The sequence below is a fragment of the Acipenser ruthenus genome, chromosome 36 (assembly GCF_902713425.1).
Source record: "Acipenser ruthenus chromosome 36, fAciRut3.2 maternal haplotype, whole genome shotgun sequence".
Classification (NCBI taxonomy): domain Eukaryota; kingdom Metazoa; phylum Chordata; class Actinopteri; order Acipenseriformes; family Acipenseridae; genus Acipenser; species Acipenser ruthenus.
In genome coordinates, this window is record NC_081224.1 from 413,422 (window position 1) to 436,594 (window position 23,173).

General features: G+C 46.3%; 1 protein-coding gene across 1 annotated transcript; it reads right to left on the minus strand.

Moving 5' to 3' along the window:
* Positions 1–557: 557 nt before the first annotated feature.
* LOC117402088 (protein Hook homolog 2-like) lies at positions 558–18,761 on the minus strand. The gene is made up of 22 exons (XM_059008035.1): positions 18,551–18,761; positions 16,924–17,006; positions 16,237–16,309; positions 15,405–15,455; positions 15,173–15,305; positions 14,794–14,861; positions 14,004–14,066; positions 13,686–13,766; positions 11,059–11,213; positions 10,488–10,628; positions 10,031–10,232; positions 9,631–9,741; positions 9,222–9,309; positions 8,810–8,879; positions 8,530–8,667; positions 7,330–7,417; positions 6,149–6,183; positions 4,854–4,936; positions 4,379–4,482; positions 3,854–3,961; positions 2,594–2,665; positions 558–1,334 (listed from the first exon to the last, which is right to left on the minus strand). The coding sequence occupies exons 1-22, from the start codon at positions 18,593–18,595 to the stop codon at positions 1,194–1,196; spliced, it is 2,133 nt and encodes a 710-aa protein (XP_058864018.1). The 5' UTR covers positions 18,596–18,761; the 3' UTR covers positions 558–1,193.
* Between the last annotated feature and the right edge of the window lie 4,412 nt (positions 18,762–23,173).

Sequence of the window (23,173 nt, forward strand, 5' to 3'; positions counted from 1 at the left end):
TAATAATAATAATAATAATAAATAGTGGTAAACCTAAACGTAGTGCGACAGGAAAGGCCAGTATTACTATTCTAGTGAGGTGCTCTCAGTGGCTGTGCTGTGCAATTATAATTTTACAAACACACAGGAAGGCAGGCAAGCTAAGAGAACGGCTGGGGCATTTCCAACACGACTCCTCCATCGACATGCACAGAAACCCCATCTTCTCATCTGCCGACCGCACATTAAAAACCAGCCCGTTGAAAACACACGGGCTTCTGTGGTAGTTAAATGGCTGTTTTTAAAATAAACATTACAACTGTACCCTTTCGCTCTCATTATATATATAGAGAGGATACAGACAATCCCATGGCAATCCCATAGATGAAATCAATTTGATTGAACCCAGCCTTGCATTTATACAGCAACACGGTCGCGTTGGGTGATTCGTTACCCATCTAATCTGGGAAGACTTTTTCACACACAAGACAGGTTTAGTACTGAAGTTGAAACAAATTAGAATATTTAACAAAAACACCCCCAGAGTATACCAGGAAAAAAAAAAAAGTATTGAAAACTTTGTCTACGGGCTTGAAATTATATATATGTATATATATTGTTTATTTAGATGTTATAAAAATCTTGATTTTCGTTTCAGGAGCAAGTTTTTTTTTTTTTTTTTTTTTTTAAACCGAACACTTTGGTTTGGTATTGGTTTGGAAAAGGGGGATACAGTAGAGTAGTGAAATTAAAACAATACATTAAAAGCATACCAATAAAATAATAAAAATCTAATTAAAAAAATCAGGAAAAAACTCCCAGAAAATGTAAAGTTCCTGGCCGGTGTGTTTCAGCATTTCAACTAAAGAATTCAAAAGTGAAAAGCACCAGACTCTGCATTAGAAACCTGTTTTCAAAGTGGGTGGATCATTACATACCATTAGATAATCCCTGACTCTTAATTCTGAACTGAAACTAGACTGCGTTACCCAGGTGTCACCAGCAGGGCGGCAGCGTGTTCATTTGCTCCCTGTCCTGATCACCTGCAGAAAAGTCAGCTCCCTGGCTCCTCCCCTGACTCCCTGGCTCCTCCCTTGGCTCCTCCCCTGACTCCCTGGCTCCTCCATTGGCTCCTCCCCTGGCTCCTCCCCTGCCCTCCTCCCTGGCTCACTAGCTCCTCCCCCGACTCCTCCCCCGACCCCCTGGCTCCTCCCTCATCGAGGCAGGCCCTGCTGCAGCCTGCTCTTCAGTCCTCTGCGTGCGCTGGTCGTCTGTCTCTGCTGTGCCAGGAAGGATTGTGCGAGTGCCGGAGCCCCAGTCCTCTCCTTCGCCAGCTTCTGATGAAGGGCCATTCCCTGCAGACCACAAGCAGCAGCAAGCAGTTACACAGCTTATACTTAAAAACTGATCATTAAAAAGGTTACATTCGAAATCTAACATGAAATGCTACTGTATTACTATTATGGCTTCCGGTAGACTTTTTTCACAACATCACTTTGATTACATGATGTGAAATAAAATATCAAAAAAATTATGTTCATGTAGATCATCACCATTATTATTATTATTATTATTATTATTATTATTATTATTATTATTATTATTATTATTATTATTATTATTATTATTATTATAAGAAGAGCGACCAGAATTATCCCGGGTTTAAAAGGCATGTCGTATGCAGACAGGCTAAAAGAATTGAATCTATTCAGTCTTGAACAAAGAAGACTACGCAGCGATCTGATTCAAGCATTCAAAATCCTAAAAGGTATAGACAATGTCGACCTAGGGGACTTTTTCGACCTGAAAAACAAGGACCAGGGGTCACAAATGGAGATTAGATAAAGTGGCATTCAGAACAGAAAATAGGAGGCACTTTTTTTACACAGAGAATTGTGAGGGTCTGGAACCAACTCCCCAGTAATGTTGTTGAAGCTGACACCCTGGGATCCTTCAAGAAGCTGCTTGATGAGATTCTGGGATCAATAAGCTACTAACAACCAAACGAGCAAGATGGGCCGAATGGGGCCTCCTCTCGTTTGTAAACTTTCTTATGCTCTTCTTATTATTTTTTCAATCCTAACATTCTAGGTGATGCAAAACATTTTGTCCAGAGCTGCAGTCACACAAATAAAAGCAGCTCTTGTCATTTTAAAAATGCTCGGGCACAGCGTGTGGAAGAGAGGCCACGGGCTTGCTGTTAACTCCAAGTCTCCAGGATGTGAAACACACAATGACAAATCAAAGCGATTCATCACTCAAGAGACGTGTTTGACACCTGTAGCAAGTTTTTAAAAGCACACTGAACTGTGAGAAGGAGGAGGAGGTGGTGGTTAGGGCTCTGGACTCTTGACCGGAGGGTCGTGGGTTCAATCCCAGGTGGGGGACACTGCTGCTGTACTTTTGAGCAAGGTACTTTACCTAGTTTGCTCCAGTAAAAACCCAACTGTATAAATGGGTAATTGTATGTAAAAATAATGTAATTGTATGTAAAAATAATGTGATATCTTGTAACAATTGTAAGTCGCCCTGGATAAGGGCGTCTGCTAATAAATAAATAATAATAATAATAATACAGGTGGGCTCGGTCACGTCTTCGAGGCTGGACACTCACCATGTTGTACCAGGCACTGATGATCAGCTTCTCCTCCTGGTCATGTCTGGACTTGGACTTCTCAAAGTCATGCTGGGGAACCGCAGGGTTACAAACAAACATCGGATCAACTCAGAGTTCAAAAGACGAAGAGGAAGAGGCGACTGGAGCTCACAAAATAATTCAGGCAGTCTGACATCCACAGCTCCGGCGGTCAGTTTAGCATCACCCTCTATATGGAATGAACTCACTCTGCTTCATGAAGTGGAATGCAACCTGCTGAGTAATGTGACCTGAACATATCGAACTGCACACAACTGAAAAATGTGACATTTTCGAAATCTAACATGAAATACGACTGTACTGCTGTGATGGCTTTCTGGTAGACTTTTGCGTTATCGTTTTGTAGTTTCTTTGATTACATGAAACTACAGGGGAGATTGTAATGCAAGACTTTAGCCCACAGCTGTATTTCAGTTTCATTCGATATATAGGTCTCATGTGCAGAAACCCACAGCACAGCAAGCATGAGGGAGGATGTGAGGGGAGGGAGGGAGGGAGGGAGGGTTTGAGGGAGGAGAGGGATGGAGGGAGGGAGGAGAGGGAGGGTTTGAGGGAGGAGAGGGAGGGTTTGAGGGAGGGTGTATGAGGTGGGAGGGTCTGACGGAGGGTGTGAGGACAGGGAGGAGCGGAGGGGTGTGAGGGAGGAGGGCGGGAGGCAGGGAGGAGGAGTGTGTGAGGGAGGAGAGGAGAGAGGAGGGGGGCAGGCAGGTAGGAGGAGGGGGAGGGGAGGGTGGGAAGAGAGGAGGGTGTGAGGGAGGAGAGGACAGAGGAGGAGGACGGTGGGAGGGTGGCAGGCAGAGAGGGAGGAGAGGAGAGGGAGGGTGTGAGCAGAGGAGAGGGGGAGGGTGTGAGAGAGCAGAGAGGAGAGAGGAGGAGGACGGTGGGAGGGTGGCAGGCAGAGAGGGAGGAGAGGAGAGGGAGGGTGTGAGAGCAGAGGAGAGGGGGAGGGTGTGAGAGAGCAGAGAGGAGAGAGGAGAGTGGCAGGCAGGGAGGAGCGTGGTAGGCAGGGAGGAGAGAGTGTGAGGGAGGAGGGTGGGCGAGCAGAGGAGAGAGGAGAGAGGAGAGGGGGGAGGGTGAGAGAGAGCAGAGGAGAGAGGAGAGGAGAGGGGGGGAGGATGTGAGAGAGCAGAGGAGAGAGGAGAGGGGGGAGGGGGAAGGTGGCAGGCAGGAGAGGGTGGTAGCCAGGAGGGGGGGGGGGGGGCACGCAGGCTGCTTCACCTGGAGGTGCTGGATCCTGCTCTCTCTCTCCTGCAGCTGGTTCTTCAGAGACCGGACCTCGGGAGCCACCGTATCAGGCTGCTGCTTCGGGTCCAGTGTCTTAATAACCTGCAAGAAACAACCGTCCGTTACACCAACCTGTTTTTTGCTTGAATGAGCCAAGAAATAATAAAAAAAAAAATAATAAAACTTCAGCAAGTTCAAAACGACAAACGTTTTGACTCAAAAGTCTTTTTCCACGTCTAAAAAGAGCAGGAATCCTTCAATCCTTTCAACGGTGCAAAAGGCTTACCTGTCTCTGCTCCTTGTCTTCGCAGAACACACAGGGATGGGAACGAGGCTCCCGCTGCACAGTGGTTCGATCCATTCCTGGTTTTCACTAGGAGTTTAACACGACACCCCCTGAGCTTGCTACACACACACACACACACACACACACACACACACACACCCCGCGGCGAACCAAGCTGGTAAGACCTGCACCCGCTATGCACCCGGAGCCTTGCTGCCCTCCCTGACACTGACCGTCCGGGCCTTCTCCACGTATTTCCTGTAGCGCTCCTCCATCGCCTTCATGTCCTCGTCTTTCTTCTTCAGGCTCTCCTCAAGCTCGTCAATCTTCCTCGCGGCTACAACGAGAACGAGAGCCGGGCGTAGGACAGAGGAACTGAATACAATTCAAATCGAATTACGGTGCCAGTATCCTTATAGAAGCTTGTTAAAAAAAAATAACAAAGTTCCCCTAAACTGAGCACAGAGTTCCTGCTTGACCGCAGGGTTTAAAACCAGTGGTGTTAAAATCAATCCATCCCGATCCTGGATGTGATATTCCACTCCAGGTTTAACAGATAAGATCCTGAACCAGGGTCTGGATTCAGGTGTATTTGGTTTGGTTTAGAACAGGGCTGTTGGAACACAGACCAGGAGTGGAGTCTCCCTCCAGGACCGTGATTGGCCACGCCTGCTTTAAAAGGCGGATTCTAGAAGCGCGGCCTCTTACCGTCATCGTCGATTCTGGGCTCCAGGTCATCGATAAACTCCTTCTTCTTCTGCAGGTCCGAGTGCGCCTCGTGGAGCTTCTCTCTGAGGAGAGACACAGACAGCATCGTGGGTGTGGCTCGGTGCTTAGAGAAAGGGGCTTGATACCAGGAGGTTCAAATCCAGGCTCAGTCAACGACTCACTCTGTGTGTGTGTGTGTGTGTGTGTGTGTGTGTGTGTGTGCGTGACCCTGAGCAAGTCACTGAACCTCCTTGTGCTCCGTCCTTCAGATGAGATGTAAAACAAACAAGCTCCTGATGATGATGATGATGATGATGAGGACGAGGATGATGAGGATGAGAAGGATGATGAGGATGATGATGAGGATGAGGACGAGGATGATGAGGATGAGGATGAGGAGGATGAGGATGATGATGATGATGATGATGAGGACGAGGATGATGAGGATGAGGATGAGGAGGATGATGAGGATGAGAAGGATGATGAGGAGGAGGATGATGAGGACGAGGATGATGAGGATGAGGATGAGGAGGATGAGGATGATGATGATGATGATGATGAGGACGAGGATGATGAGGATGAGGATGAGGAGGATGATGAGGATGAGAAGGATGATGAGGAGGAGGATGATGAGGACGAGGATGATGAGGATGAGGATGATTATGAGGATGAGGACGATGATGATGACGCATAGCTTTTTTCACGCAATCTCATTTTGTCGTTTCTTTGAATACACGATGTTAAATAAAAGATCTAAACTACGGTCTCAACCCTAAAGCTCTGGGCGATGCTCAACGTTTCGCACATCGCTGTATTGGTTTCATTCACAAGGCTGGAGAGAAACAGCCTCTCCACCAGTCTGGACGTCTCATCCCTTCAGAACAACCCTCTGTGTCTTCACAAGAAACAGACGAAGAGCAGCTAGGACTCTGTTAAGAGGCACAGCAGCTTAGTGCGGAGACACTGCGTTCGGTCTACTGCTGAAACAAATAACAAGAACACTAACGATATCTCTTTTTATATAGCGCCTTTCATAGTGGACCCCCATCACAAAGCGCTTCACAGAGGCAGGCTGTGAACTGCGCGTTATATGCAGAGTAACTTACAAAAGGACATTGATTTAACATCTCATCCGCAGGACGGAGCACAAGGAGGTGAAGTGACTTGCTCAGGGTCACGCACAGCGAGGCAGTAAGTGGCAGAGGTGGGATTTGAACCTGGTGACCTTCTGGTGACAAGCCCTGGACTTTAACCACTGGACCGCACTGCCTCCTCTGGGATAGGGCTTTACTTACAGATGCTCGTCTAGTTTTCTCTTCAACAAGGATGACTGGAAAAGAGAAAAACACAAATAATTAGCCTGATGTACAGAAATTATCTTGTGTGCGTTACACTTCACACGCACGCACACGCACACACACACACACGCACGCACACACACGCACGCACACACGCGCTAAAATCACAACTGGCATGCAGATTTTTTTTTTCAGTGGTACTTACAATAGCCTGGCAGGAGACAAAACCGCATGAAGGACAGAACGAAGGAAAGAAAGAAAGAAAGAAAGAATCATATTAGTGATTTTAAAAGGAGACTTCTGTAAAATCCTGTCTGAATCAGTGTGTCTGCATGCAAAGCTGTAAAAGGAAAACGAGAAGCTGGGTTTTTTATTTTTTGCTTTGGTTGTTTTGAGAACGCGAGGCTGACGTTTGTTCAGGTCTGCCCTCAGTGAAACTGTGAACCTGAGCACAACGGCTCTCTCACGTTTGCTGTACTTACAGCTTCCGATACACAGTAAGATCAGAGATGATTATTATTATTATTATTATTATTATTATTATTATTATTAATGTTTAATGCTGCGGATGGTACAGAACATTATAGTTGATGTTTGAGAAGCAGAACCAGGGGCTGGTCCAAACAAGCAAACGTTTGTGAACTTTTGGAAAACATTTGAAAACTTTTTTTTTTCTGCAGGTGGCCTGTTCGAGGCTAACGTCTGTAACGGTCAGGAGAGGCGGAGGGCAGTGGAACAGGAAACGGCTCCCGGCTACAAAGAGATTCGTTTTTGGAGGCTGGACATTTATATGGAGCCAGGCGAAGAGCAATTTCAGGTATGTTTCATATATTTCACTGCTGAATAATGTCACGTTAACATATTGAATTGCACCTCGCTTTGTAGTTTCCCATATATTTCACAAGAAAAGCTGACAAATTCAAAAAGAAATGTAACATTTTGAAATCTAACATGACATACTGCTATTCCGGTAAACATTCATTAAATCATTTTGCAGTTTCTTTGTTTGCATAAAAAGATCTAAAATTATTATTATTTTTTTTTTTCAATTTCTCAATCCTAAAAATTCTAGGTGATGCTACTTTTGCACGAAGCTGCACGCGGATCAGCCTGTTTTTGGAGTAGCAGGGGTGTGCTGCAGCTCAGCGCGTGTCGATTCATGTCAGGGTGCGACTCACGTCCTCAGTCTTGGTGTCTTGCTCTTGTAGAGTTCTCTGCAGCTCCTGCACCTGCGCCTTCAATTCAGTGATGTGCTGCTGGTCCAGCCTGCAGTGAAACACACACACACACACACACACACACACACACACAGTCAGGGTGTGTTCAATTCAATTTTAAAAAAGCAATTTCCAATTCCCATTCAAATCAATCCCAACGCATCGCCGTTCGCAATCCTGAAGCATTCTGTTACAATGAGCTTCTCGCAGACAGCGGCCACAGCCAATCGCTTCCACTGAAGTCGCTGTTTGTCAGGCGATTGAAACTGGCTTCGTGTGAAAGCAGCTGGACGATGGCAGCGATTAGGACGTCTCTAAAATATCCATGCCAATTCCTTTGAAGGACTTGGAATGCATTTTAAAAAGGAATTGGAACTGAAAACGCACACAAAATTACATCAAATCTCAAATCCCTTGCAAGCGTAGGTTTAAAAATACGCAAGATAATGTCTTGGGAAGGCCTGCGACACCACAGAGCTCGTTGGTACGCAGGTCCCACGCTGAAACAAGGGCTTTATCTGCAGCGTTAGAGGGGGGGAACATTAATAGAGACGGACCAGCAGGGAGGAGAGAGCTGCTGGGTGGGACTGTGCCTCCAGAAAATCGATCGGAAAGCAAAACGTTTCACGATAAAAAGGAGGGGTTCAGTGAAAACTGGATTCAGGCTCATGAAAGATAGAACCAAGAAACCTCTCTCTCTCTGCACGTCATGTTGTTCATCTTCCTTGAGTGTACCTCACCCACCCACCCACCCACACACTCACTCACACACTCACACACTCACTCACACACTCACACACTCACACACTCACTCACACACTCACACACTCACACACTCACTCACACACTCACACACTCACACACTCACCCACACACTCACACACTCACCCACACACTCACACACTCACACACTCACACACCCACCCAACGTTAATGATGAAAATGACCGAGAACCCCATAACCACGACCCCTGACCCTGCTTGGCTGTGCTTCACAGATCGGTTCTTGCTCAAAAGCACCCAGGCCTTGCCCCTCCCACCTCCCTCCTCCCTCCTCCCTCCTCCCTCCTCCCCCCCAAACCACCAAAACCCTCCCCTCCCCTCCCCTCCCGTCCCCCCCCCCTCCCCCTCCTTAGATGTGCCAGTGGAAGCGGGACGGTACCGGTTCTGAGTCTCCAGGCGGTTCTGGCTCCGACGGGACTCCTCCAGCTGGCCCTGCACCTCCGCCAGTCTCTGCCGGCAGCTCTCCTCCTGCTCACACAGCATCCTGTTCTCAGACTGCAGCCGCGCCATCGAGTCTCTGAGGGGGAGAAGAGGAGGGGAGGCGGGAAGGCGTTACGCAAGCCTGGCCCGCAGGGGACGCGCCCGCATCGGTTCTCCGTGTGAAGAACTATTTAGACAATAGAGCTCGTTGGTTTGTTTTTATATATAAACCGACTCACTTGAATTCCGCTGGCATAATCTCCGCTGCCAGGTTACCCACTGAACTGGCGTCTTCCTCACCAAGGGAATCTGCAGGAGGAGAGGAGGAGGAGGAGGAGGAGGAGAAGAGAGAAGGAGAGGAGGAGGAGAAGGAGAGGAGGACTAAGAATCCACACACATGCGCAGGGTCGGGGGTCAGTTCCTGTTTTTGAATTCCAATTCCATTCCCAATGACTTTTTTTTCTTTAAATCAATTTGCAGTTTCTTTGATCCCATGATGATGTTAAATAAAATATCTGTAATAAATACATTACATTTTGAAAATCGAGTTCCTAAAATCCTAGGTGATGCAAAGCTTTTTTGTCCACAGCTGCATTGCCGGGACGTTTCACACGTCGATTCGAGGGGTCGCTTTGGAGGGTCTGCGTGTACCTGCTTCTCTGAGGAACGTCTGCTCCACCTGCACACACCTGAGCTCTTCGTTGGTCTCTCGTAAGGTGTCCCTCTCAGCGATCAGCCTCTGAAAAAACAAACCAAATCCATCAACACTGTATTTATACAGCGCTTTCCATACAGGACCGCACAGAAGGACATCTAAATACAATTCGTGTGCATAGAGGATTTAGAATTCAGTTTTAAAAACAGCTCTTTTAGCGTTTCTATTGAAGGCATTGCTAGATGAAATGGGAGCCGTATCAGTCCAGGTGTGACAGACAAAAGAGAGGCGACGCCTTTCATTGGACCAACTAAACCAGAATGAATCGCAAGCTGAGACCTCAGAGGTCTCCTCTTCGGGGTGAACGTAGGAAAGAGAGCTCGACCCCCGTGGAGCCCCCCTCACCTCCTTCTCTTTCAGGAGGGCTTCGTACTTCACGTGGACGTTCTGGAACTCAAACTGCCACTTCTCCGCCTTCATCGCCTCCGAGGAGTGCTTGCTGTGCAGCTCGTGGACCTTGGAGGAGAAATCGTGTTCAGACGGAGGAAGACTTGGACAGATGGACAGGGGTCTTTTATTACCCCAGCCCCTCACCTGTCTCTTGTAGCTGTCCAGCTAGCTGCTCACAGCGTTGGCTCTCCTCAGCCCCTCACCTGTCTCTTGTAGCTGTCTAACCCAGCCCCTCACCTGTCTCTTGTAGCTGTCCAGCTGGCTGCGCGCAGCATTGGCTCTCCTCAGCCCCTCACCTGTCTCTTGTAGCTGTCCAGCTGGCTGCGCGCAGCGTTGGCTCTCCTCAGCCCCTCACCTGTCTCTTGTAGCTGTCCAGCTGGCTGCGTGCGGCGTTGGCTCTCCTCAGCTCCTCCTCCAGCTCGCAGGTGCGTTGCATGTACACGCCGTTCCTCTCCTCCAGCAGCTTCACCTGCCTGCGCAGGTCTCCCAGGTCCTCCAGCTTCCTCTTGTACGTCTCCACCAGAGCCTCCAGCCGGCTCACCCTGTCCGACGAGTGCCTGCACGGCCAACCAAAATCAAAGGAATCACAATCCGACCGGTCAAACCCAGCACAGCGAGGAGCCGTTAACGAAAGCGGTGTCGAGAACAGGTCGGAGCTGCGGCGACACTCGGACGCTCCGACTCGCAAATCGCCTTTATGAAGTGTTTTGGCAGGTGTTTCTACAAATCCAGTCGTTTAAACGTGTCTCAAAACAAGACAAATCTGTCCTTCCCTTCGTCTCTGTGCACCAAGGGGACGGCAACGAACTTACCGCAGGATGTCCATCTCGTCTTTGAGGGACTGGGCCTCCTCGGCCAGGCTGCTCAGGTCCTCGTTTCGACGCTGCAGCTCGGACACCTCCCTCTCCAGCGTCTCGGCGCGCAGTCGCAGGTCATCCTTGGAGCTCTCCAGCCTGTCGACACATTCTTTTTTTAAAATTATGACTCAATCCTAAAATCCTAGGTGATGCTAACCCTTTGGACGCAGCTGTGGTTTGATCAAGAGAAGTCCTGTCCTGCTGTAGCGGTCTAGAAGCTACACTGGGGTCAGAGTGGAGTGGAGTTTGAAGGCGGATGTGTAGACTGGACAGGTTTTCAGCGTGCGCAACGTTAATAGTATTCTTGGTAGTCTGAGCTTAATAAACGCACCCTTCCCTATGCATACTGGAATTATATATTTTCATTCATTCAAATGAAACCATCAGAATTTTCTAATACAGTAGTCAAAAAACTGCATTCCCTTTGCCTGTACTGAACGCGTCGCTCTCTGGGACGTCCCGTGGAGATCCCGGAGAGGTGTTGTGTGTGTTTTTGGTTTTCATGGCTTCCACGCTCATCGCCTACCTGAAGTTCTCGTCCTGCAGCTGCTCCAGCTGGCTGTGCAGCAGCAGCAGCTTCTTGCCCGTGATGTTAGTGGGCGGGTCTCGCTGGTTCAGCTGCTCTCTCAGGCTGCGGGTCTCAGACAGCAGAGCGTTCCTCTCATCCTGGATAGAGGATACCTGAAATCACACACACACACACACACACACACACACACACACACAGACAGAGACACAGAGAGAGACAGAGACGCACACACACAGTGACACAGAGAGAGAGAGAGAGATGCACACACACAGTGACACAGAGACACAGAGCGAGAGAGAGAGAGACGCACGCATGCACACACACACACACACAAAGACGCGCACACAGTGAGACAGAGACAGAGAGAGAGAGAGACACACACACAGAGTGACACACACACAGCGACACAGACAGAGAGAGAGAGAGAGAGAGAGAGAGAGAGAGAGAGAGAGAGAGAGAGAGAGAGACACACACAGAGTGACACAGAGTTATAATGTGATATTCTGTAACAACTGTAAGGGCCCTGGATAAGGGTGTCTGCTAAGAAATAAATAATAATAATAATAATAATATTTGTGTTGCTGTGTTAGAAAAGTCGCACATTCGATGCTGTCACACAGGTTAGAGACAGTGTAGTTTGGCATTGTGGTGAGAGAGTTAGAGGCACACACACTGACAAAACTGTTAGCTGTGCAAAAGGCATGCGGTTACACAGCCGTGTGCACATGTATGAGAACGCCTCCAGATGTGTCCTCGATATCCTTTACAGACCCGCCTGCAGGAAAACCTCTGGGGGGGAGAATTCACATTCAGCTCAGTAATCAGGGATATAGAAACAACAGGCGCTCCTGTGTGAAAACGTCAGACCGCTTTGTGCTTCAATCATGCATCTGTCTCCTGCGTTTCACCATGTGTGGCTCTGTGTTCCTTTACTCTCACTGTTTTAAATGAATTTCCAAGGTTTTCAGTTCCAGCGGTTTGATTTCAGATGCGCAACAAATCAAAAACTACCGCAGCCGCGTTGCGTTCTGAAACACGTGCGCGCGGCTGTTTGACATCAGAACACGCTAGCAGAGCGCTGCACACGTCTGCTGCTCCGTTAGGGAACGCACGGACAAAGACCGCAGAGACTGCACAGAGAGACACATGCAGGGGCACGCAGAATGAGCTGCAGGGGAATGCCAAATCTGTACTGTCCCAAGTCACACCGCGTCTCCCGGGACACACGGAGACTGATGAAAAGGAGATCGACTCTCCGAAGTGTTTAACTGAGGCTTAACATGCTTCTACAAACACAGTGTTCAGGGAGCGACCTTTGGGAGCTGGTTTGAGTTACTTGTCTATCCTTGCTTGGTTTAAGCGGCTTTCAGGAGACTCCCTTGTTTGTGCTGTGTCAGTCTTGACCTCATTCTAGCAACATTGTAGAAAATATAGGAAATATCGCCAACCCAATAACTCTGGATTGGCAGCGTATGGATTGATTGAAGGGAATATATTAAAATAAATAAATAAATACGAACTATCTTATTTTTGTAACAAGGTGCCCAAAACAACAGGGTTTAAAATGTACCGACAGACAGCCACACAGACAGACAGAAAGACAGGTTGGATCAGGGTTATCCAAACTGTCAGTTTCACTCGAGTCGCTCGGGGGTTGAAACACAGAGACACCTGGCCTGCGAAGATCTCTTTGGAGGGGTAGTTCAGTTCAGGGACACCAAAGGGGTTTAGAAAAATAAATGATGATCACGCAAAAAAAAAAAAAAAAATACTGCAAATACTACCGGAGAGATCGCGGTGAAGAGACTGCTGAACTGGGAGAGAGCTGTGGAAGCACGCCTCGGGACGTGCAGTTACGTTGAGCTCTCTTGAATAAGCGGACTTACCTTCCTCCCCCACCGTCAGCAGCGGTTGCCAGCGAACTTCGACCCTGACAAAGTTCATCTTCAAGGGACAGACAGCGTTCTTTTAGATCAGGTTGCAATGCAAGGATCACACAGGGCCAGATTATCAAGGTCTATTTAGTTCAGATTGTTTATCTGAGCAGTTCTGTACAAGGTTTAAAAGTGTTACCGATATTTAATATTATTATTATTTATTTCTTAGCAGACGCCCTTATCCAGGGCGACTTACAATTGTTACAAGATATCACATTATACATTATTTCACATTATACAGATATCACATTATTTTTACATACAATTACCCATTTATACAGTTGGGTTTTTACTGGAGCAATCTAGGTAAAGTACCTTGCTCAAGGGTACAACAGCAGTGTCCCCCACTGGGGATTGAACCCACAACCCTCCGGTCAAGAGTCCAGAGCCCTAACCACTACTCCACACTGCTGCCCGACATGGTGTTAAAATTAAAGATCTGAATTATTATTATTATTATTATTATTATTATTATTATTATTATTATTATTTATTTCTTAGCAGACGCCCTTATCCAGGGCGACTTACAATCGTAAGCAAATACATTTCAAGTGTTTTTTTTTCCAATCCTAAAATTCTAGGCGATGCCAAACTTTTGGCCATAGCTGTACGTTTCACCTTCTGAAATGCTGACAGGAGATAACAGTCCGAATCATGCACCTACACCGACTCATCGCTGCCCCCTACCTGCTGTTCCAGCTCCCTGCATCGTAGGGTCAAATCCTCCTTCTCATGCACAGCCTCACTCAAGAAATAATACTTCTGGGCCTGCGACACAGACAAGGTTAGGCCGATTATCGGAATATTAAAATCGAGAACTTGTTTTTTTTTATTTTCGTTTTTCGTACTCAAAACAAATAAAAATGCCTGCAGGTTAAACAAAACAGGCAGCGTTAAATACACAATTCTTCCACGGCTGCTGCACGCTGCGGTACAGAGGACTTTGCAATCTCTTTAGGCTTCACAGCCCTGCTAGTTCGTACAGGAGGGTTTTCATCACGCTACCTGATTGTCGAAGTCTCCGTATGTTTCTGGGGTCCCTGGATCTGCGGAGTCCTTCGTCATCAACTGAACGGGGGGAGCGAACACATGGAGGTTAGAACGAGTCTCCACCACCATCATCATCATCATCCTCATCACTCAATTCGTAGCGAGATGCGGACGGAGTTTCAGAAACATGCCGACCGAACAAGCAGGACGTTTCTTTAAACACAATGGGTCTCGTGGGGCACCATCTTTTTGGAGGGGCGAAAAAGACAGCGTGGCACGTCCCCAGTATAAAATAACGTACCTGTCATTTTTCTTCTTACTTGAAAAACTTACAACTTTTAAAAAGGTCTGTTTCAAAGCTCTTTGCAAAATGTCCGCTCTAGTGCACTGATAGCGTCAGGATTACTGCCCAGACTGTCAAACAGGTAACACAGCAACCACGATCCACGACGTGGTACGGAACAGAGCGATTTAGAGGAGAAATCTCAAACCCCAAGTGCACTAGAGCGGACATTTTGAAAAGAGCTTTGAAACAGACTTTAAAAAGTCATCAGCTTAAATCAGGGTGTTAAGAATGAAAAGAGAAATGACAGGTCCGTTATTTAAACAGGTGTAGCAGCACGTGGGGGACGTGCAACGCCAGGTTTTTTCGGAACCCCGGGACGATGCATCCAATTGCAGATCTGCTCTGCTTGTGCATTCCAGCATACGCTCAGGTAGCTATTTCTGCAAAGATTTACATCACGGTCAGGCTGTTAAGAAGACGTGCAAGTAAACCACGGTCAGGAAGCTGAGGGGCTCTCACCTCCTGGATGGCCGTCATGACCACATGCTGCACGGACTCCTCCAGGGTTATGATCTGCTGGATGTGAGCTGCACAGGAGACAAGTTCAGAGCCAGCCCCAGATTTAACAAGACAACATCCGAATCACAATAACGTACGGCCCTGCCTGGCTTTTGGGACTCTTCAGAAGGTACAGAAAAACCATGATATTCTTAGGAGGCTGTGTGGTGAATAGTTTGGGAGAAGTGCTGGCATTATTTGGACCCCTCGCCCCTCGCCCCTCGCCCCTCCTTCCTCTCTCTCTTCCCCTCCCTCCCTCCCTCTTCCCCTCCCTCTCTTCCTCTCTCTTCCTCCCTCCCTCTTCCTTCCTTCCTCCCCCCCTCCTCCTCCTCCTCCTCACCTTGCTTCTTCTCACAGCTGACCGCACAGCCCAGCACCAGTTGGACCAGTTTGCCCAGTTCAGTCTCGTCATTGAGCTCCCCGATCCGGTTCACGTCGGGCAGGTGACGGTCTGAAACGGGGTGGCCCAAAACCTACCGGCAGAAACCAAGAGACGCCAGCTGAGCGCGGCTTTCCCCAGCGAGAGCAGCGGGACGGGGGGGACGGCCGTGCGAGCGAGTCTGCATACTCACATCATGGAAGTACTCCAGCATGCTCTGCAGGATCTTCTTCAAGTTGTTCACCTGTTTAAACACACACACCACAAACACCAGCGTGTTAGGAAGCGCTGTGCTCCTAACCTGCCAAGGGGCCACTGCCCTCATTTGAGGATAGGCTGCTTTGCAAAAAATTGGAGCATTTTTAACTGCCCGCATCTCCTGTTATTTTAAATGTGGACTATATTGTTGTGTTACTCCAATTGCGTTTAGTCTAGATGTGACGCATCAAATTACATAAATACTTTTATTTAACAGCAAAAGAAACTACAGTCTACCGGAAGCCATAATAGCAGTACAGTAGTATTTCATGCTAGAAATGAGAGGGGAGTGTGGAGTAGTGGTTAGGGCTCTGGACTCTTGACCGGAGGGTCGTGGGTTCAATCCCAGGTGGGGGACACTGCTGCTGTACCCTTGAGCAAGGTACTTTACCTAGATTGCTCCAGTAAAAACCCAACTGTATAAATGGGTAATTGTATGTAAAAATAATGTGACATCTTGTAACAAATCTTAAGTCGCCCTGGATAAAGGCGTCTGCTAAGAAATAAATAATAATAATAGATTTTGAAATGTCACTTTGTCAGTTTTCTGTTTAGTATTTGGGAAAACTACAAAGCGTTGTGTGCAGTTCGATATGTTAACGTCACATTATTCAGCAGGTTTCATTCGACTTTATGAAGCTGAATGAGTTCATTCTATAGGGGGATGCAATGCTTTTTGACCAGAGCTGTCCAGTATGTGGGGCTCCAAGCTGGGCAGCGATCAATAATTGACTACTCAACGCGTTCAATGATTGCGGTGTCTGTACCTTCAGCCTCCAGTTCTCTGCACTCTCTTCTTTGATTCGTCCGAGCCACGCCTCGTTGAACCAGCCAGGGTCTCTGCAACACACAAGCACACCCAGAACTCAGCCAACCCAGGCAGGCAGCGCCAAACGCAAACCAGGCTGGACACTCGCTACTCCCTCCCACCGCTAGCAGCAGGGATGGGGTCCTGTTTTATTTTTATTAAAATCAATTCCCCTTCCCTTTTAATCAACTCCAACACCTCATCGATCGTAATTGCAAATCCGCAGTATTCTGTTACGAACTGCATGAATCACTTCCACTGAAGTCGCTGTTCCGTCAGTCCAGTGGTTAAAGAAAAAGGGCTTGTAACCAGGAGGTCCCCGGTTCCACCTCAGCCACTGACTCACTGTGTGACCCTGAGCAAGTCACTTAACCTCCTTGTGCTCCGTCTTTCGGGTGAGACGTAGTTGTAAGTGACTCTGCAGCTGATGCACAGTTCACACACCCTAGTCTCTGTAAGTCGCCTTGGATAAAGGCGTCTGCTAAATAAACAAATTATAAAAGCGAATGTCGATCAATCATGACAGTGATTCACAGCCTTTAGGACCTGGCAGGAAATGAAGCAGTCCGATTTCAGGCCGCTTTCAAGCCAGTCCTAGTGGCAGATGGCAACGTGGTTCTGACGCGTTCGCTTCCAGTAAACTCACATCCTGTGCAGCACATGTGCCACCGCCACGCCGCTCGTCAGTTCCTGTTTGGAGGAACAGGAGGGAACCTGGAACGTCTGCAGCTGAAAAAAACAACGACAAGAAACAAACAAAAAAGACACAGGATTAGATCCGGGGTGAGGGTCCATCGCTACCCCAATTCCTGTTCCCTTTTAATCCGTTTCAAGACATCGCTGATCGAAACTGCAATCCGGCAGCGTTCTGTTCAAAGGAGCTTCTCAGAACAGCGGCATCAACAAACGACTCGCACTGGAGTCACCGCGCGTCAGTCCATTCAAACTGGCTTAACGAGAAAGCAACTGAGCAATCGCGACTGGAATCAGAATTGGAATTGATTTAAAAAAAAAAGAAATTAGAAAGGAAAGACTGGTATTGACATTAAACTTTCATTAGTTAAGAGAAAATTCTTGCCCGGATTAAACCAGCTGTCTATATGGCACTTAATGAAATTTATAATTAAAGTTCGGGAGGAGGGTCAGACACCAATCTCCGCATCACCAAATTGAATCATTCAATTTACACATTAGCTAATTTAAATTGTTAGCACTATAAATACCCTCTTCACTTATCTCTCAGTTGCGTTTTGATTTCATCGTAACCCACCACCTCCCCATCTCCACCTTTCTTAATAACAGTTTTTATGTTTTATCAAATGGGGGTCTCAGCCTCGTCCAGTTGGCCAGGCAGCGAACCCTCAAACCAAGTTAGGTTTGATGCCAAATGAATGTGTATATACAGCATACTTTTCTGTTAAATCGCATACTCCGCATTCTCTACAATAAATATTTGTACTAAAACATTTTGTGATTGGTGTTTGTCCCGAACTACTGAAGTGGAAGTTGGTGACGTAATGTGGTAGGCAACTGAATATGCGGTGTGACGCAATAACACGAAACACGCAGTGACGTAATCTTCAAATACAAAAGTGTACCAAACACACTAAGAGTGTTGAAATAAAAAAGTGTACAATAAATGAAATCTGATCGACTACCACCAGAAAAATCGATAAAAGCAAAGATTATTCTTACAGCTGACCTTCATTTAATTAATTTTGATTTACATCGATTGCTTAACGAAAGGTTATTAGGACCTCTTGACCCGTTCCACTGTTATTGAGCAAACCTATTTATTAAAACAAACAAACAAACAAACAAACAAACAAACAAACAACAAAAAAAACTCATTTATGAAAACAATGACGTAATAATTGATATAGCTCGTTTTTTTTTTTTTGTTTTGAAGTTAACAAATCTGGTTTGAGGAGTGTAGACTTAGTTTTTTATCAGTACAGTACAGCTTGTGTTGCACCGTGGTGTACAGTTTGAGGATTTGACGTGTTTAAAAGTTTATGTAGAATTTCACACGAGTTCCACACAAACTCCATACTTAGATAATAACATAGTTTTTTTTTTAAATAGCGAATAAGCCACCAGTAGCTTAAACGACATGCCATTGTGTATTATTACTGTTCATTTTCATCTGCAGTTTAATCAGACGACATTTGCAAACAAGCCACCTGTTACTCCCAGGAACATTTTTTCACATTGGAAAACGAAAGGGGAGATCAGAGAGATGATACCATCACAGAATAAAACCGTTTACGCACCCATATCAGCAGCGAGTCGCACAGCTGGGCTTTCTCCAAACTCATGGCGGCTGCCGAGCACAAAATATTTCGTGTCGTGTTGTTTTCCTTTCGGAGTAATTCCTCCCCGGCACCTCCTCGCTCAAACAGGAATGGCCGCTCGCTGCTCCTGCCTCTGGAATTTCGCTTTTAGCGGGTGGAAACCGTCTGTGCTGGCTCAGCGCGGCTTCCGTAAACGACCTTTTGCCATAGCAACGTGTTCAGTCACAGCTGTCCTGTGCGCATGTTATTATTATTATTATTATTATTATTATTATTATTATTATTATTATTATTATTATTATTATTATTTATTTCTTAGCAGGCCGCCCTTATCCAGGGCGACTTACAATCGTAAACAAATACATTTCAAGTATCACATTACAAGTATTAATACAATTAAGAGCAAGATAAATACATGTCTGTTTAAAATTGCACCGGCTAGGGTCGGGTCGGGGTCGGATTACTGAAGGTCAAAAATAATCAATACTTTGATTGAGTACAAAAAAAAAAAAAAAATTGCTGTCGCTGAGATTCGTAAAACTTTTTGTTTTGCTAAACGCGATGCTTTTGAATGAAAGAGACTTAGTCAAAGTGTTCTGTGGAAAAACTAAAAAAAACACATGTAGGCCTATCGCCGTTTATCATGTCAGCTAAGATGTGGAACAACTCCCAACAGTTAAAACAATTGTGTGTGTGTATTGAAAATAATAATTAATAATAATAATAATAATAATAATAATAATAATAATAATAATCATTCAATAAAGCAAAATACAGTAGCTATATTGTATGTTTTAACCCCAACAATTCAATTCAGCAATATAAATAATAAAAACGTATACTACTTAAAAACTGACCATTTAAATTTATATATATATATATATAGTTAAGTAAGGATCTTTATACAGCCCCGAAGCAAAACCACCAGCGAGTAAATTGATAGTTTTTTTTTTTTGTTGGTTTTTTCGTTTCTTTTAATGTAGTTATGTGTTGTTACGCGGTCATAATAAATCCATGCATGGGATCGTTCCTCAGTGCTTTTAGAGAGTGGAGAAAAGACCGTGAATCAGAAATCTACAAAAAGGTGTAAAATGTTAGAGACGTTTTGGGACTGCCTGGCTCTGGCTGATTTGTCATCAATTAAAAGAAAAGAAAACAAAATGGTGAGGCACACTGTACTGGAAATCTAACAAGAGAACAAAGGTCATTACTGATGAGCAACACATATCTAAAACTGGAGCTTTATTGCAGAGCAGAGGGAGGCTGTTCAGAGAGTATAAGAGCCTCCCTTTCTCTTTCTCTGCTCCGCCAGCACAGAGCAGAGGGAGGCTGTTCAGAGAGTATAAGAGCCTCCCTTTCTCTGCTCCGCCAGCACAGAGCAGAGGGAGGCTGTTCAGAGAGTATAAGAGTCTCCCTTTCTCTTTCTCTTTCTCTGCTCCACCGGCACAGAGCAGAGGGAGGCTGTTCAGAGAGTAGAAGAGCCTCCCTTTCTCGTTCTCTGCTCCACCAGCACAGAGCAGAGGGAGGCTGTTCAGAGAGTAGAAGAGCCTCCCTTTCTCTTTCTCCGCTCCACCAGCACAGATCAGAGGGAGGCTGTTCAGAGAGTATAAAAGCCTCCCTTTCTCTTTCTCTGCTCCACCAGCACAGATCAGAGGGAGGCTGTTCAGAGAGTATAAAAGCCTCCCTTTCTCTTTCTCTGCTTCACCAGCACAGAGCAGAGGGAGGCTGTTAAGAGAGTATAAAAGCCTCCCTTTCTCTTTCTCTGCTCCACCAGCACAGAGCAGAGGGAGGCTGTTCAGAGAGTAGAAGAGAGGACATTCTTCTACTCAGATTGTTATATATATGTGGCAGGCAGAAAAGTGCTTGTGATCTGAATCAGAGACAGACCTCTTTCCTGGGAACTGGGGCTGTTTATAGCAAAAACTACACACGAAAAACCACAAGTGTGTCACTGAAGCATTCTTGGACAGGGAAGAAAGGGACTGGTTATTTGTAGGTGGGCTGCTTTGATTCAGTTTCAACAGACTGCGAGTCTCTTTTTGATTAATAAAATGACATCTTAATATCTTCACAAGAGGCTTGGTGGTCCGGTGGTTAGAGAAAGGGGCTCGATACCAGGAGGTTCAAATCCCAGCTCAGACACTGACTCACTGTGTGTGTGTGTGTGTGTGTGAGTGTCTGTGTGTGTGTGTGTGTGTGTGTGTGTGTGTGTGTGTCAGTGTGTGTGTCAGTGTGTGTGTGTGTGTGTGTGTGAGTGTGTGTGTGTGTGTGTGTGTGTGTGTGTGTGTGTGTGTGACCCTGAGCAAGTCACTGAACCTCCTTGTGCTCCGTCCTTCGGATGAGACGTCAAACAAACGAGCTCCTATTGGAAGTGACTCTGCAGCAGCAGCAGCAGCAGCAGTTGTATTTGGAAGTCGCTTTGGATAAAAGTATAATAATAATAATAATAATAATAATAATAATAATAATAATAATAATAATACACATTAATGTATGTTTCAAAACCAAGCAGCACAAAACAGAGACGTTTCATGGAATCCCTTTGAAGCTATATTTACTGAATCTCTGTTTTCTGCAAAAGTGTTTTTTTGTTAATGATAACCCCCCCCCCCCTTCCTTCATCTTCCACAGAATGATTTTCACTGTGACTGCACTCTGTGGTTTTGAGATGGACCTGATGATAGCTGCCACAGCCTCCCTTCTCATCAGCCTGTGTGTTTCTCAGCCCAGCCGGATGGCCAATGAGTGAACACACAGTGAGATGTTATCGGGGCACCTCTGTGACTCTGACACGGGTCTCTGCTGGCTTTTCCCAGAACCGAAATGCAGACAGAGCACATAAACAACTTCAGAGAACACAGATTCCTGTCACTATTCTTGAAAAAAAAAAAAAAAACTGCCAACAGCACCTTTGCCCTGCTGTTCAATCTCTGTGCCTCAAGCCTGCCCTGGACTGGAGGGAGCACCCTTTCTCTTAGGGGGTTGAGGGAGGGAGGGAGCAGTTCAGTCTCCATGCCTCAAGCCTGCCCTGGACTGGAGGGAGCACCCTTTCTCTTAGTGGGGTGAGGGAGGGAGGGAGCAGTTCAGTCTCCATGCCTCAAGCCTGCCCTGGACTGGAGAGAGCACCCTTTCTCTTAGGGGGGTGAGGGAGGGAGGGAGCAGTTCAGTCTCCATGCCTCAAGCCTGCCCTGAACTGGAGAGACCAAACCTAACCATCCCAACAGCACAGAATAGAAAACTATAGAGCTGATAGTTCTGAAAAGGTCATTCACTTGTATCGTTTTAAGAATTATCTGGTGTTCCATTTTTGATCAGGAGGGGGCAGCATAGACTCAAGTTCAGGATCATGAACAATTTTCTTCCAAATAACAGCCCGTAGTCAATCCTAGCTTAGAATGAAATCACTGGCACCCCACTAAAAAAAGAAATAGGGTGCTAGTCTCCTTAGCATAGCAAGCTGTAACCCCAAATAGAGTGGAACGATCCCCTTTGACACATCACTGTCGCATGTTAGCCCGGAGTCTAACAAGCCCAGAGTCTTGTTGCCTCCCTATCTGAGTGCTCCGGGAGAATGGACCGGGAGTGGCTCGGTAGTTTAAGTTCTGTGAATTGGGCTGTGCCGAGGGTTCGACCGCGCACGGGAGAGAATTCTCTTCTGCAGATCAGCCCCCGATGACGTGGGACTGTATCCCTCACCTTAACAAAGATGGAACTTCATCATCTTTCACTTCTCTGAGAAATGTGGTGTTTTCATTTTATTCTGATGTTATCTCCGACGTTTTCTCTCGAAACCCAACAGGGGCGAACAAACCAGACCTTCTATGTGAAACTTCAGAAACTTCCCGAGAGTTCAAAAGCGAATTTCGAGCCGCACGCAAGACACACAAAAGAGAAGGTTTTTATTCATGAAGCTCCTCTGAGGAATATTCAACACAGTACAAAAACAAACCGTCTTATTAATTCATTATGTTTACACGTTTGAGAAGCACTGCCCGCTATAACACCGATGCTAGCCTCAGGCTACAGCACTATAGCACTGGGCACATGACTCGCCAGCTCTGTGCTCCTCAATAACTTTTTTTTTACGATGAAATAAGCATTCTGTGGAAATATTTGATTACACTGGTATTTTTTTTTGTTTTAACCGGTGCTCAATCACGCGGAGTAAAGCACGTATTTTAAAAACCACACCGTTATCGTCATATCTCATTTCCTGAATAATTTCCTTTTCTGCTGTCAGTGTGCGCGTCCTGGCTTCTTACAGAAGAGCATTTAAAAAAAAAAAAATTATTATTTATTAGCAGTCGCCCTTATCCTTATCCAGGGCGACTTACAATTGTTACAAGATATCACATTATTTTTTTACATACAGTTACCCATTTATACAGTTGGGTTTTTACTGGAGCAATCTAGGTAAAGTACCTTGCTCGAGGGTACAGCAGCAGTGTCCCCCACCTGGGATTGAACCCACGACCCTCTGGTCAAGAGTCCAGAGCCCTGCCCACTACTCCACACTGCTGTAGAGACACGGTCACGGCGCGGGTTCAAGAGGGACCTTCCTTAACAAGCGTCCTATACTATGCAGACGAACCTACCGTGTGC